The sequence below is a fragment of the Etheostoma spectabile genome, chromosome 9, assembly GCF_008692095.1.
Source record: "Etheostoma spectabile isolate EspeVRDwgs_2016 chromosome 9, UIUC_Espe_1.0, whole genome shotgun sequence".
Classification (NCBI taxonomy): domain Eukaryota; kingdom Metazoa; phylum Chordata; class Actinopteri; order Perciformes; family Percidae; genus Etheostoma; species Etheostoma spectabile.
Window position 1 is genome coordinate 33,226,328 of NC_045741.1, and position 15,209 is coordinate 33,241,536.

The 15,209-nt window shown below is 44.2% G+C and overlaps 1 protein-coding gene across 1 annotated transcript in view; it reads left to right on the top strand.

The window, feature by feature from the left end:
- The first annotated feature begins 78 nt into the window (after positions 1-78).
- Positions 79-15,209, top strand: part of LOC116696236 (coronin-2A) — a 22,282-nt gene continuing 7,151 nt past the window's right edge. Inside the window, exons 1-8 of the mRNA XM_032527065.1 lie at positions 79-93; positions 3,965-4,165; positions 5,651-5,767; positions 6,012-6,161; positions 7,324-7,524; positions 7,597-7,713; positions 9,158-9,262; positions 9,634-9,730. Of these exons, the coding sequence (XP_032382956.1) occupies positions 79-93; positions 3,965-4,165; positions 5,651-5,767; positions 6,012-6,161; positions 7,324-7,524; positions 7,597-7,713; positions 9,158-9,262; positions 9,634-9,730 (1,003 nt within the window). The remainder of the gene's footprint in view (positions 94-3,964; positions 4,166-5,650; positions 5,768-6,011; positions 6,162-7,323; positions 7,525-7,596; positions 7,714-9,157; positions 9,263-9,633; positions 9,731-15,209) is intronic.

The following is a 15,209-nucleotide window of genomic DNA, read 5'->3' on the forward strand; positions in this document are numbered from 1 at the left end:
GCTCTGACAGAACCAGGTGATAGACAGGAGTCATGTGATCATAACAATAATCCTAATTCGGCGTGGTCAGACTTCTACATGACTCTTTCAGAGGTAAGACTAAATCCTTTTGTTTATAGTAAGTTTTCTGGGGAGTGTGTGTGTCATTAAAGACACAGCAGCAGAGAGATTAACATGGAGACATAAAGGTAAGCCCGGGATTCTTATTGTTTATTTTAATAGAGTGAAGGAGGAATTGAGAGAAGTTGTTAGTGTCGTGTGGGCTCTGTGTTGTTGATGCTAATAATAACAATAATAATAATAATAATAATACATTTTATTTGTAATGCACTTTACATTTAAACAAATCTCAAAGTGCTACAGGTAAGGTCATAAAAGCGAGGTAAAACACATCAGTGTAAAATATCTATAAATAGTGCAACAACATTTTTAATCTAAGTTTTGTTTGAGGAACACAGGTGTTATCAGTAAAACCTCTACCGCCAAATCTCATTCATGAGTCATATTGGCATGGAAAACAGAGATGTGACACAACACATCCCCAAAGCCACAGGGTTCCTGTTCTATTGTTCTGTTCTATTTTAGGTGTATTTATTTCATCTGCTTTTTATAAACCTGACCTTTATCTTTTCCCAAACCTGTGCATGCGTGCATGTTAACAGTGCAGCAGAACCATGCATGGCTTATTCAACCCTCATGTTGGCTTCACCTTTGGGGACCCTCTCGTGTCCCTCCGGTCAAACTGACCCGGGACTTATTTGGGGTTTTAAAAACAATTCTGAAATAACATTTTACTTCATAATCTATTAACCAATATTAACTTTATCTCAACTGAGATATCATATAAGTTCAGGGAATGCATCAGTCTCTACTAGCACACTATTAAACATGGAAGTGGGGTTTGTTTTTTTGTCATAAGGTTATAATTCATGTTAAAAATCCACTATGGAAACAACATAAGTGTCATATCCAGAATAATGTTCTGAGTCATGAATACACGTTTATCACAGGAAATAAGGAAAGGACGTTGAAAAAATGTAACTTGGACCATTTTTCTTCTTGAAAATATTTGAAATGGGTCAATTTGACCTGCAGATGAGGGTTAAAATCCAGTTATTAGCCCAGCCCCAGTGCAGTCAAGTACACTTCATTGTATATTAGGGTATATTTAGTAGCACTATACAGTACATAGCATGAAGTACAATAATATTATTTAACAAAAAAGAACATTTAAGTACATTATGTTACTATGGAATCACTGGAACACGTACCTGTACCTGTTTTAATTATTGGACGTTGCAATGTGTAGAGTTGTGTGTGTGTGTGTTTCTTTTGTGATATTTTTGGGGGATCAGTTTGTCTATATGTATCTATGTTTGGTCTGAACCCCTTTTGTAATGTGTTGAGTGTACTTTTTTTTTTTATCTGGACCTTGAGTCTGTAAATAAAGAAATAAATAACGTATATACATGTGGAAGTATACTTAAATTAAGCTAAATTAATGTTTTAACAGTGCTACATGCAACAAAACACTTTACTGATAATCAGTCGGTAATTGGCAGGTAGGAGGATGGATTAAAGTGAAAAGACTTTTCCTCTCTTCCGTTTCTTCCTTGTTCTCCGCAGTAAGCTGATCTCTTCTAGCCGCAGGAAAGGTCAAAGGTCAGGAGGAGTTTGTAACAACAGGAAAGTGTGTGTGTAAAGATGTATGATGAATATTTAATAACACAAGCAACTGTTCTGGACGAAGGATTTATCTGTGTGTTGTGTGTGTGTTGTGTGTTGTGTTGTGTGGTGTGTGTGTGTGTGTGTGTGTGTGTGGTGTGTGTGTTGTGGTGTGTGAGTGAGTGTGTGAGTGTGAAAAGAGTGTGTGTGTGTGTGATTTTTGTGAGTGTGTGTGTGATTGTGTGAGTGTGTATGTGTGTGTGTGTGGTGGTGTGTGTGTGTGTGTGAGATGTGTGTGTGTGTGTGGTGTGTGTGTGTTTGTGAGAGTGTGTGTTGTGAGAGAGTGTGTGTGTGTTTTGTGTGTTGTGGTGAGTGTGTGAGTGAGTGAGTGAGTGAGTGAGTGAGTGATTGAGTGAGTGAGTGTGTGTGTGTTGTTGTGTGTGTGAGTGATGAGTGAGTGAGTGAGTGAGTGAGTGAGTGATGTGTGTGTGTGTGTTGTGTGTGTGAGTGAGTGAGTGAATGTAAGTGAGTGAGTGAGAGTGAGAGTGTGTGTGTGTGTGTGTGTGTGAGAGAGAGTGGTGTGTGTGTGTGAGAGAGTGTGTAGTGTGTGTGGGTGGTGTAGAGGTGTGTGTGTGTGTGTGTGTAGAGTGTGTGTGTGATGTGTGTGTGAGTGTGGTGTGTGTGCGGTGTGTGAGTGTGAGAGTGTGGTGTGTGTGGTAAGAGTGTGTGTGTGTGTGTGTGTGAGAGTGTGGGTGTGAGTGTGTGTGTGTGCTGTGTGAGTGTGTGTGTGAGAGTGTGTGTGTGTGTGTGTGTGTGTGAGAGGAGAGAGGAGATTAAGGAGTTCCGCTAGTGAATAATGGCTCCATTATTAATAAGATTATGAAAAGCAATAATGACGGGTTGCATTATTATTAGGCAGCTGCTGAAGTTCCACAACACTATTAAGATTACCTAGGACACCCCACACACACACACACACACACACACACACACACACACACACACACACACACACACCCCTGTGTGCAGATGTGTGTTACAGTGGTTCTTAAGATTCGTGTCCACTGTCATTTCCACACTTTCCATTAATTGTCGGTCAATAAATTCTTGTAGCGATGCTTCAGCTTTTTCATTTGCACACCGTGGTTTTACCAGGGTGTAGCAGGGTGTTACAGGTTGTAGCAGGGTGTTACAGGGCGTAGCAGGGTGTGTACAGGCGTAGCAGGCACTGCGAGGTGATTTACAGGGTGTAGCAGGGTGTTACAGGTTGTAGCAGGGTGTTTACAGTGGCGTAGCAGAGGGTGTTACAGGGCGTAGCAGGGCACTGAGGTTGTGACAGGGTGTACAGTGTTACAGGTGTAGCAGGGTGTTCAGGGCGTAGGCAGTGTGTTACAGGGTGCAGGTGCATGTTGTTACAGGTGTAGCAGGGTGTTACAGGTTTAGCAGGTGTTACAGGCGTAGCAGGTGTTACAGGTTTAGCGGGTTCAGGGCGTAGCAGGGCACTGCAGGTTTACAGTTGTAGCAGGCATGCAGTGTCACAGGGCACTGCAGGGTGTTACAGGCGTGGCAGGGTACTGCAGGGTGTTTACAGGCGTCGCGGGTACTGCAGGGGTGTCACAGGGCACTGCAGGGTGTTACAGGGCGTAGCAGGGTACTGCAGGGTGTCACAGGGCACTGCAGGGTGCTACAGGGCGTAGCAGGGTACTGCATGGTGTCACAGGGCACTGCAGGGTGTTTACCAGGCGTAGCAGGTACTGCAGTGTTACGGGGCTGCAGGTGTACAGGGCGTAGCAGGGCACTACAGGGTGTTACAGGGCGTAGCAGGGTACTGCAGGGTGTCACAGGGCACTGCAGGGTGTTACAGGGCCCTGCAGGGTGTTACAGGGCGTAGCAGGGCACTACAGGGTGTTACAGGGCGTAGCAGGGTACTGCAGGGTGTTACAGGGCCCTGCAGGGTGTTGCAGGGCGTAGCAGGGCACTACAGGGTGTTACAGGGCGTAGCAGGGTACTGCAGGGTGTTGCAGGGCGTAGCAGGGCACTACAGGGTGTTACAGGGCGTAGCAGGGTACTGCAGGGTGTCACAGGGCACTGCAGGGTGCTACAGGGCGTAGCAGGGTACTGCAGGGTGTCACAGGGCACTGCAGGGTGTTGCAGGGCGTAGCAGGGCCCTGCAGGGTGTTACAGGGCGTAGCCAGGCAATCCCTGCCATCAAAACCCCACAGTGGCCACATTAACTGCACCATTTTGTCAATGTCAAACTGCCGATAAAGTTTAAACTCCTCTGACCTTCGTCCTCCAGATGTCGTGGCGTCCGTCCTTCTGCGGCTCTAAGTTTCGTCACGTGTTCGGGAAGCCGTCCACGAAGGAGCACGGCTACGACGGGGTGCCGATCACACGCGGCGTCCACGACAACCACTACTGCTCCGCCAATCCCTGCTTCATCGCCGTGGTGACGGAGTGCGCCGGGGGCGGGTCCTTTCTGGTCCTGCCCATCCATCACGTACGTAGTCCTCCACTGTCATCATCTCCTCCTGTATACACAATAAAAAACTACACGTTAGAGGAAAAGTACATCTATTGATACTTATAGTAAATCTAGTATTTATTACAGTAACAGTACAAACACATTAAATCACAACATGCAGTGAAAAGAAGAAGAAGAAGAAGAAGAAGTCAGTGAAATCTGCTCATCTCTGTGTTAAGTTGCTTAAATTTGCATTTGTGATAGAAATATTTTGCTAGAACAACAATTATTTAAATAATTATTTAACCCTCATGTTGTCCTGGGGTCAAACTGACCCATTTTTAAGTGTTTTATATCAGAAATATGGATTTCTTTCAACCAAATTGCCCAAAAATAACATGGATGATTCCATATAACGCTGTTAAGGTAAGTTAATGATTACTTTCATTGAATTTTTGGGTGTTTTATTTAATCTTGTAGCATTTGAATTCTTTTTTTTAAAGGTTTCCAAACAGTATCCGGACTATACTTGGACATCTACACATCTGAGATCCACTCAACATCCTCTGATCTTAACTATTAGTCAAAATAATTCATAATTTCTGCCTTTTTAACTAAAAACTTATGAATAATTTGATATAAATGAGGTTTGTTGACCATGAATTCTAAGAATAATTATTAAACCTGTTGTTAAACCAGCTCAGTTTTCTTTTTAAAGCGCCAAAAGCTGGAAAAAATGACAAAAAACATCAGAAAAAAACTACAAAAACATCGGAAAAGCCCCCAAAAAACAATATTCATTTTCAATTTTGACCTGGAAGGACAACGTCGTGGTTAACGGGAGGACGACACGAGGGTTAAATGGTTATTCCCAGTTCTCAGACGCCAACAAACATTCTGTATTTAACACTCTCAATTAGCAAAAATCTGGTATTAAAAACAACTTCCTTCCTGAGACCATGTAGCAGCGGCACCGTGGCTCCGTCCGGCGCCTAGCCCCGCCCACGACGATTGTGATTGGTTTAAAGAAAACGCCGATAAACCAGAGCGTGTTCTTCTCCCATCCCAGAACGCTGCGTGGACTCGCCAGACCCTCTTCTGCAGCACTGTGGAGGAAGGTCTGGCGATGCGAGACTACTCATTAAGTAACTGGGGTATTGGTGCATAACTGGGGTAAACTCAGGTCAGTTTTTTACCCTAAAATAGAAGAGAGCAGCTGGAAGCAACGGCGCTAAAAACAACAACAACAACAACCACAACACAAGGTTTAACATCCTGAACGCCGATACCGATAGATCGGTAAATGCCTGATATCGGCCGGAGTAGTGCGGACGCCAAAAGTAGCAAAAGATATTAGTTTTTAAACCAAAACGTAGCAGACGTAGCCTGAGAGTAAAGGAAAGAATCTAAATCTCTGTTGTTGTGAAGTTTTTTTTCTGTAGTTGGTGCTGTGACCTGCGTGATGTCATGTCTCTCGTGTCTCTCGTGTCTCTCGTGTCTCTCATGTCTCCCTTCTCTCAGACGGGCCGGGTGGACCCCCAGCACCCGAGGGTGTGCGGGCACCGCGGGAGCGTCCTGGACGTCAAGTGGAACCCGTTCGACGACCACTGCGTCGCCTCGTGCTCGGAGGACGGCACCGTAAGATCCGTCTCTCTTTGTCCCAGATGGTTCAGCTGATGAAATGTCCTCACAAGTATAGAGAGACGAAGTCTTTCACCCTTTGACGCGATCCCATTGGACCTTACTTCCCAAAAAGTACGGCGTATAAACAACAGGGACAACGGACGAAAAACAGCTTTTTGGCTAATTCTGGTGTGTTTACAGCAATGTCAAATTAATTAATTTAATTTAATTTGGTAACCCAGAACTGTTTGTGTTCCAGGTGAAGGTCTGGGACATCCCGGTCTGTGGCGTCCAACAGGACCAGACCCGGGCCAGGAAGACTCTGATTGGTCACTCCAGGCGGGTGGCGCTTATCGAGTGGCACCCGACAGCCGAGAACCTGCTGCTCAGCTCCGCCTACGACTACAAGGTCAGGAAATTCACGTAAATAACCCGTTTCCACTGGTTTCCCTGGGACCATCAGCATTGACCTGGTGTTGTCTTCCCGTCGACCTGAGACTGGTTTCCTGGGTTGAAATTTCAACATTTTGTGTTTATTGTTCTAGACTTTGACGTTTTTTTTGTCAATTGAAATTCCTATTTTGTGTCACTTTTGTAAATCGTGTTTTCCTCAATGTGTGTAAGTCTTTTTTATTGCTTTTTCCTTTGATTTGGATGTTTTTTTTGTCACTTTTTCTGTTTTTTTTTAATCACTTTTTCTGCATTTTGTTGATTTTTTCCTGCGTTTTTTTAAATTTCTTTAGTCACAGTTCTGGTATAGAAAGTTTTTGTAAACGGGTCAAATCTGACCCAAGGACAACAGGAGGGTTAAGCGTGTCCTTAAATTGACCGGCGCTTTGCACACAATACTACAGTATAGTACTTTGCTTGTGCCTTACATATATATATATATATATATTACGCTAGTACATATATTTCAGTGTCTAATAAAGCTCACATGGACACCGAAAAACCTGATTTTACTACATTGAAAAGGTTTTACGAGACATTTAGTTGAAGCTGACTCAGAAGAGGTCATATTTAGAACATTATTTCACATGTATTTTATTTGAAAAGAGCTTTTATTTTGTTACAGATTTTATTTTATTACATATGTTATTTTATGCCATTGAGGCATAACGAAGCATGTTCATTAACCTCTGAGAAGCCGGTCTGAATTTGTGTCTCGGGGAAGCCGAGTGTGTGTAACAAGCATAGTGTGTGTCCCTGTGTGTGTAACCAGCATAGTGTGTGTCCCTGTGTGTGTAACCAGCATAGTGTGTGTCCCTATGTGTGTGTAACCAGCATAGTGTGTGTCCCTATGTGTGTAACCAGCATAGTGTGTGTCCCTGTGTGTGTAACAAGCATAGTGTGTGTCCCTGTGTGTGTAACAAGCATAGTGTGTGTCCCTGTGTGTGTAAGTGTCCTCTTTTTTGGACATTAAAACATTGTCCCCCTACCTTAGCGGACATCTTTGGGTCTCAGCTGACAGCCAGAGTCAATAACTGAGCTTCAATTAGAACTGGTGCTCATCAGATTGGGCAATCTGTGTGTTTCAGTGGGACAATCAGCTGTTTCTCTCGTGTCCCCAGGTCCTCCTCTGGGACGTGTCCCAGGACGGAGCGGTGCTCAGGTACCCGGCTCGGGTGGTGCTGACGCCCGTCCTCCATCGCCACCCGTCCGACGCGCTGCTGCTGTCCCTCAGCTTCAACCGGGACGGCAGCAGGCTGGCCGTCACGTCCAAGGACAGACGGGTTCGAGTCCTGGACCCGCGGACCGGGAGAATCCTTCAGGTGGGTTTCAGGAGGTTTTCATATCATTTGTGTGAGTAAAGACAACCTTAACGTGTAATTGTGTCCCTGCAGGTGTCGAGCTGCAAGTCCCACAGAGCCAGTAAGGTTTTATACATCGGAGGGTTGAAGATGCTCGTGTCCACCGGCAGCTCGCCCTGGAACCAGAGACAGATCGTCCTCTGGGACCCGGTAAGAACCAGGACCACAAACACATCAAATGGGCAGTAAGGGCCTTAATTTAACAATCTAAGTGCACAGGTGCGTTCATGGCCTGGTGCGTTCATGGCCTGGTGCGTTCAGGGCCTGGTGCGCTCAGGGCACGTCCAAATCCAATTTTGCTAGTTTGAAAAAAGGGTCTTCTGCATGTGTGTGTGCGTTACAAGCATAGTGTGTGTCCCTGTGTGTTACAAGCATAGTGTGTGTCCCTGTGTGTTACAAGCATAGTGTGTGTCCCTGTGTGTGTGTGTGTGTGTGTGTGTAACAAGCACAGTGTGCGTCCCTGTGTGTGTGTGTGTGTGTGTGTGTGTGTGTGTGTGACAAGCACAGTGTGCGTCCCTGTGTGTGTAACAAGCATAGTGTGTGCGAGCTGTGCACGAGCCTAGGAGCATTTTTCAAGCTCAGAATGCACCTGAACACACCTCCCTGTAAAACCAGCAGGCCCCGAATGCACCTGAACACACCTCCCGGTAAGACCAGCAGGCCCCGAATGCACCTGAACACACCTCCCTGTAGACCACACGCCCAATGCACCTGAACACACCTCCCTGTAAACCAGCAGGCCCCGAATGCACCTGAACACACCTCCCTGTAAACCAGCACGCCCAAATGCACCTGAACACACCTCCCTGTAAAGACCACACGCCCCCAAATGCACCTGACACACCTCCCTGTAAGACCCAGCCCGCCCATAATGCACCTGAACACACACCTCCCTGTAAGACCAGCACGCCCAGAATGCACCTGGACACACCTCCCTGTAAGATCAGCACGCCCAGAATGCACCTGGACACACCTCCCTACACCTCCCTAAGACCAGCACGCCCAGAATGCACCTGAACACACCTCCCTGTAATAAAAAAACAAAATTAAAAACAACGAAAGACACAAAACAGTGGAAGATTTTTTTAAAGATGCATTATGTCCTGTGTATTAATTAAAGAGACCAATGCAATGACGATGCATTTTTAACCCTTGTGTCGTCTTCCCGTTGACCTGCAACTTTGTGTTTTTCTGGGTTGAAATTTCAACAGTTGGTTGCTCTTTTTCTACACTTTTCAACGTTTTTGTCTATTTCATTCCTATTTTTTTGTCACTTTTTTGACATTTTTTTAATTATGTTTTAGTCAATTTTTTAACAATTGCTTTGTCGCTTTTTCTAATGTTTTTGATGTTTTTTTGTCCCTTTTTTAAATTTTTTGGGGTCACTTTTTCATTGTTTGAAAAAGCAATGTTTTTGTTACTTTTTTCCCGCTTTTTTAGTAGTTTTTTCCCAACAATTGTCACTTTTTTTAACGTTCTTTTCTGATGTAGAAAGTTTTTGTAAACCGGTCAAATTTGACCCGAGGACAACACGAGGGTTAAGCAGCCATTCGGGAAACCTGGAGTCCTAAACGATGCTCGTCTGGTTTTGCAGGACGACTTATCTGAGCCCCTGTATGAAGAAGACCTGGACGGATCTGCAGGAGTCCTGTTCCCCTTCTACGATCCAGACACACACATGCTCTACCTGGCTGGAAAGGTTGTAACACAAACCAACTCGAACCCTGCATCTCTGCATTAATGTCCTCCAGTTGTTATATATATATATATATATTTATTCTAGAGTGGCTTAACCCTCATGTTGTCCTCGGGTCAAATTCGACCCATTTTCAGTTTTATCATCACAAAAAAATGGCTCTTCGAAATGAGCTGAAAATGTCAACATTAAAAATGTCAAATAACTTTGGAAAAAACATCCAAATAAAAGCCCCAACAACATTGAAAAAGTGACAAAAATGTCAGAAAAAGCTTTGACTTTTTTTCATGGTTGATGGGAATACAACACAAGGGTTAAATGTGCCAAATGTGCCAGATGACAGACGTGGTGTGACCTTACGTACGTTGATTTAGGGGGACGGGAACATCCGATACTACGAGCTGAGCAGGGAGAAACCCTACGTCAGCTTCCTGGCGGAGTACCGGTCTCTGCTGCCCCAGAAAGGACTCGGTGAGATCAACACACACAAGAAAAACTGATTTAACCCTTGTATTTTATCCAGGTCAAATTGACCCATTTCTAATTTTTTACAAGAAGAAAAATGGGACAAGTTCCATGTTTTCCACCTGAAATCAGAGTCCTTTCTTTATTTCCTGTGATAAACATGTATTCCTGACTCAGAACATTATTCTGGATATACTATGTTGTTTCATAATGGATTGTTACATGAATTATAACCTCATGACCTAAAACAACCCCACTTCCCCAGTTGTAAATAGTGTGCAAGTAGAGACTGATGCATTCCCTAAACATAACGTTACTCAGCTGTTGAAATGGATAAAAGACAATTTGGTAATAGATATTAAGTAACATTTTTATTTGAGTATGGTTTTAAAACCCAATAATTTGGGTCATTTGACCCGCGGGAACGAGAGAGTGAAACCACACCAGGGTTAAATACCACCTTGATCTTTACAATTTTACTTTTTCAATTTGACCCCCAACACTGAAACTACTTTTCTATAAACTACAACTTCATCCCCCTCTCCAGATACGTAGCGACTGTCTAGCGTTTGGACCACCTTTCCTAGTTGTACAACACTAAAACACTAAGTTACAACCCTCCCTCTGGTCCCTGTGTTCAATTTGACCCTGTCTTTCAGAACTATGACCAAAGACACTGAAAAAATTGACAAATGTTGCAAAAAAAAAATATATATAACTAATTACACCAATCCCCAGGACATTTTTAAACAAATTTTTTTTACCTAACAACCTAACCACTTCCCCACTAACCAACTTAACCCCACCCTAACCAACCTAACCACTTAACCCAACCTTACCAACCTACCACCTAACCAACTTAACCAACCTTAAACCAACTTAACCAACCTACCATCCTAACCCACTTACCACCTTACCACCTTACCAACTTAACCAACCTACCAACTACCAACTTAACTAACCTCAACCCACCAACCACCAACTTAACCAACCTAACCAACCTCACTAACCAACCCTAACCAACTTACCCACCTAACCAACGACTACTAACCACCTCAACCAACCAACCTAACTACCTTAACCAACTAACTAATAACCACCTACCGCCTACCCAACTTCACTAACCTACCCACCTAACCCACTAACCAACCTATACCACCTAACTAACCACCGACCCAACTTACCCACATAACCACCAACTTAACCAACCTAACCAACCTAACGACCAACCTAACCAACTTTAACGCAACTAAACGAACCACCCTAACCAACCTAACCTACCACCTACTACCTTAACCAACCTAACCAACCTAACCAACTAACTAATTCACCACCTACCGACCAACTACCCAACCAACCTACCTCACCACCTAACTAACTTAACCAACCTAAACTAACCTAACCCACTTACCACCTAACACCCTAACCACCCTAAACCAAACTAACTACCCACCAACCTAACCACTTAACTAACTAACAACCTAACTAACTTACCAACCAATCGAACCAACCGAACCACCTAACACTTAACTAACTAACCAACTAAGGCACCAACTACTAACCAATTAGGGCGTCTTGCCGTCTCTCCGGACCATCCCTTCTATAGCGTCAACCCTGCCATCCCGCGACCTTTGACCTCTCCGTCCCTTTAGCGGTGATTGCCGAAGCGCGGCCCCTGGACTGAAGCGGCCTGTGATGTTTTTCCGGTTTTTAACCGTCCTGATCGCCGCAAAGGACTTGTGGCAGCCCCGCTGTCGATGATCGTACCCGCCCGGAAAGAGGTTTGATGATACGTTGACGCTCTTAACGGCTGCGTTTAACTGACTCTCAGGACAGGAAGTTCAAGTGTTTCTCTGCCTCTTCAGGGTCAGCTGTTTTCCAAAGGACCTGTACCCAATACAGCTGTAAGACCAGGCGCCATGACGCTCAGGAGTGGCTGCTGGGGATCAACAGAAGTGCGTTAGGTGCCTTTGGCCAAAAGGCTGACAGATCTTTTAGTTTTTTCTCAGTATCCTTTTTTAAACGTTCCCATCCACTGTTCAACGAATTATCTGAACTTTCGGTTACAAAAAAAAACTCGGTGGATAAATCTGTGAAGTGTGTTTCCATCCGCTGCTTTTATAGCCAATAAACCTGAGGTCCATGACGCTGTTTTGGATCAAAATTGGTTATAATCGTATTGATTTTCGACTTTTTAAGTGTTTCCATTCGTTTTTCACTTAATCACACATTCACAAACAACGTGTTTCTAGACAAAATGGCTGCCTTCTACCATCACGGATCAATAGGGGACAACTCACATGATCACTAGGGACGACATCACATGATCCATAGGGGACAGTTGTAATAGAGCTCAGGTTTTCCCGCGATAGCGACATATCGCTCTATAGTAAGAAAACAACGCGCTAGCAACACAATCGCTATGAACATGCAGATGCTACTTGCTTTTATTGTCCCCCCCGCAATGTGAGAACATGTCTCTCTGTCTGAGGCGTCTTCCATTGTCCTCGCAGGAACGTCCACGGCTTGTTCCAACCTTACGTCCAGTTCCTCACAGGTTCCTGATAAATTAAACTAGATAGTCACCTCGTCTCCTCTCCGTTCCTCCGGCCTCTGCTTTTTGGCCCCCCCCCCTTGTTCAACGAGAGAAAATACTGCGGTAAATGAACTACCAACTTCGTCTTCTGCGTTTTGTGGCGGGTTGCAACCATACAAATACCTACAACTTAAAATCGCCAATCAGTATTTATTCGCATATCGCAAAAGCCCAATAGCGAACAATAAGAAAAAACAGAAGGAATCGAGCGTATTCCTTTATCGACATTGAAATTCCATCAAGTTGCTGTTTCGATGTTGTTGTTCATTCAAAAAATCACTTAAAATTCGGATAAAACACGTGGATTGAAACAGAGCTAGTGAGCCCCCTGAACATGTGTAACGTGTCCTTCACGCGGTCAGTCTGAGGTCCCTGAGACCCCGGACCTTCACGCCATACCCTACCCAACCCCCGCTGAGAAGGGCGACGTGAGGGACGAAGCTCCATGATGTTCCAGATGGATCCGTCTATCGGGGCCGTGACCAGCCCCACCTGGAGCTATGGAAGATTTAAAGACCAGTCCACCTAGTCAATAGCGCAGTGGACACTACTGATTACCTTTAGTTTACAGTTATTTTTGGGAATTTATGGTCAATAAAACCCTCATTTATAGGAAATTAGACCTAATTTTTGAGTTGAGAAATTAGGAATTATTGAACTAAAAAAATTAAAGTATTGAGGTTATGATAATCACCCACAGCCTGGAATTAACGGACAACATGATGTACAAACATGAAGACAACATGAGGACAACATGAGGACAACATGGACACATGAGGGCAACATGAAGCACCTGCGACACACATGGCAACAGAGGGCAACATGAAGACCAACATGGAAGACACATGAATACAACATGATGGCACTGATGACAACATGATGGCAACTGATGACTGGGACAACAGGAGGGCAACATGAGTACAACTGAATACAACATGATGACAACATTATGACAACATGAAGACAACATGAAGACAACATGAGGACAAATGAAGAAACATAGGGCAACGGAGGACGTGGGGACCACAATGAGGTCACCATGAGGACAAACATGATACAACATGAGACAACATGAGAACCACAGAAGACAAACATGAATACAACTGAGGACAACATGAGGACAACATGAGGACAACATGAGGACACATGAGGACCACTGAGGACAACATGAGGACAATATAGACAACATGAGACAACATGAGTACCAACATGAGGTTAAATACTAGCATGCAATTACCAAATAGAAACTGCTTCTGGTTATAAATAACCACTAAGCGACAAGCGACTTCATCATTCACTTCCGATTTACTCCAGCTAGTTTTCCCACATCATAACAGAACCAAAATCCTTTTGATTCCCTGAGGGAAACTCTTTGTTCGTTGCCACAAATAGTAAGAAAGGTAATACGAAATCTAAGGATGTGATATTTACATAGTTTAAAGGAACATATGATACAGTATTTCTTAATTAACATAATCAAGGGGTGTTGCAAATGTGACAAGTTTTACAAAAAAAAAAATAAAATAATCCTAATATATAATAGGGTGAGTATTGCACACATTTCAGGCCGTTTTTGCACAAAAATAGATATAGTGCCCAGTTTTGCACCTCTCTGAGTGTCTGGTGTGTGGTGTGTGTTTGTGTGGTTGTGTGTCTGGTTCTGTTTATGTGTGGGTTTTGTGTGTGTGTGTGGTGTGTCAGACAATCGGAGGGAGGAGTTTAAGTTTGATGGCCACAGGCAGGATGCCTTCCGTGTGGCGCCTGTGGTTCATTGTGAGTTGAGTCTTCACTGATGCTCTGTGATGGAGCAGCAAGCATGGAGTGGGTGCGACATTGTCCAGACGCATTTATTTGGCGTTCAGCGTCCTCCTCTCTGACAAAACCCCCAACCGAGTCAGCTCCACCCCCCCCACAACGTCACTATGCCTTGCTTCCCCCGCTACCCCTCACCGACATAGCTGTGAAGTTGTGTCTATCGCCCCTTTTACTCGCTGTTGCGTGACCCCGTTTCTCTTCTGAGGCCTTCCCTCGAGGAGAGCTGGCCTACCACGCCAAATCCCCTGGGGGTCGAGCGACCTGTCTGGGTTGCAGCCGACGAGACCCAGACCCCGCTGTGGACCTACTGCGCAGCCGCCTGCTGCAGAACCTGCATAGGACCGCCGCCCACCACCGAGAAGCGAGGTGAGTACAACCGTATGACTTGCGTCAAATTGAAAGATGATATTGTTTTGCTTTCTTGCTTTTCCATGTTTTTTTTAGTTTTTTTCTTTTTTTTTTGTACTTTTTTTTCCAGCTTTCGGCCTTTAAAAAAAACTGAAGCTGTTTAACAGTTTGTATTATTCTTGAATTCATGGTCAACAACCACATTTATTCACAATTATACACAAGTTTTTATTTAAAAGGCAGAAATTATGAATTATTTTGACTATAGTTAAGACCAGGGATGTTAGTGGATCTCAGATGGGTATGTCAAAGTTTCGTCCGATACTGTTTGGAAACCTTAAAAAAAATTGAAATGCTCAAGATGAAATACAACACCCAAAATTCAATGAAAAGATCATTCATTCACTAAGACAGTATGGAATCATCCATTTTTATTTTGGGCAATTTGGTAAAAGAATCTAACTATTCTGATATAAACAAATTGAAACGGGGTCAGTTTGACCCCAGGACAACAACGAGGAAACTGAATTTCCTCCTACAGCGTGTCCTGGGTCCCCCCACAGACCCTACCCGGAGAGGTCAGGGATCGTTCCTCCACGCCCCTGATCTGACGTGGCCCGTCCTCTTTTCTCATTTCAGCTCCTGCGAACGTTTTTAACAGACAACAAGACGAGAGTCCAAGGCCTTAGAGAACAACTTCACGCCAAAGACGTTAGTGTGTAACGC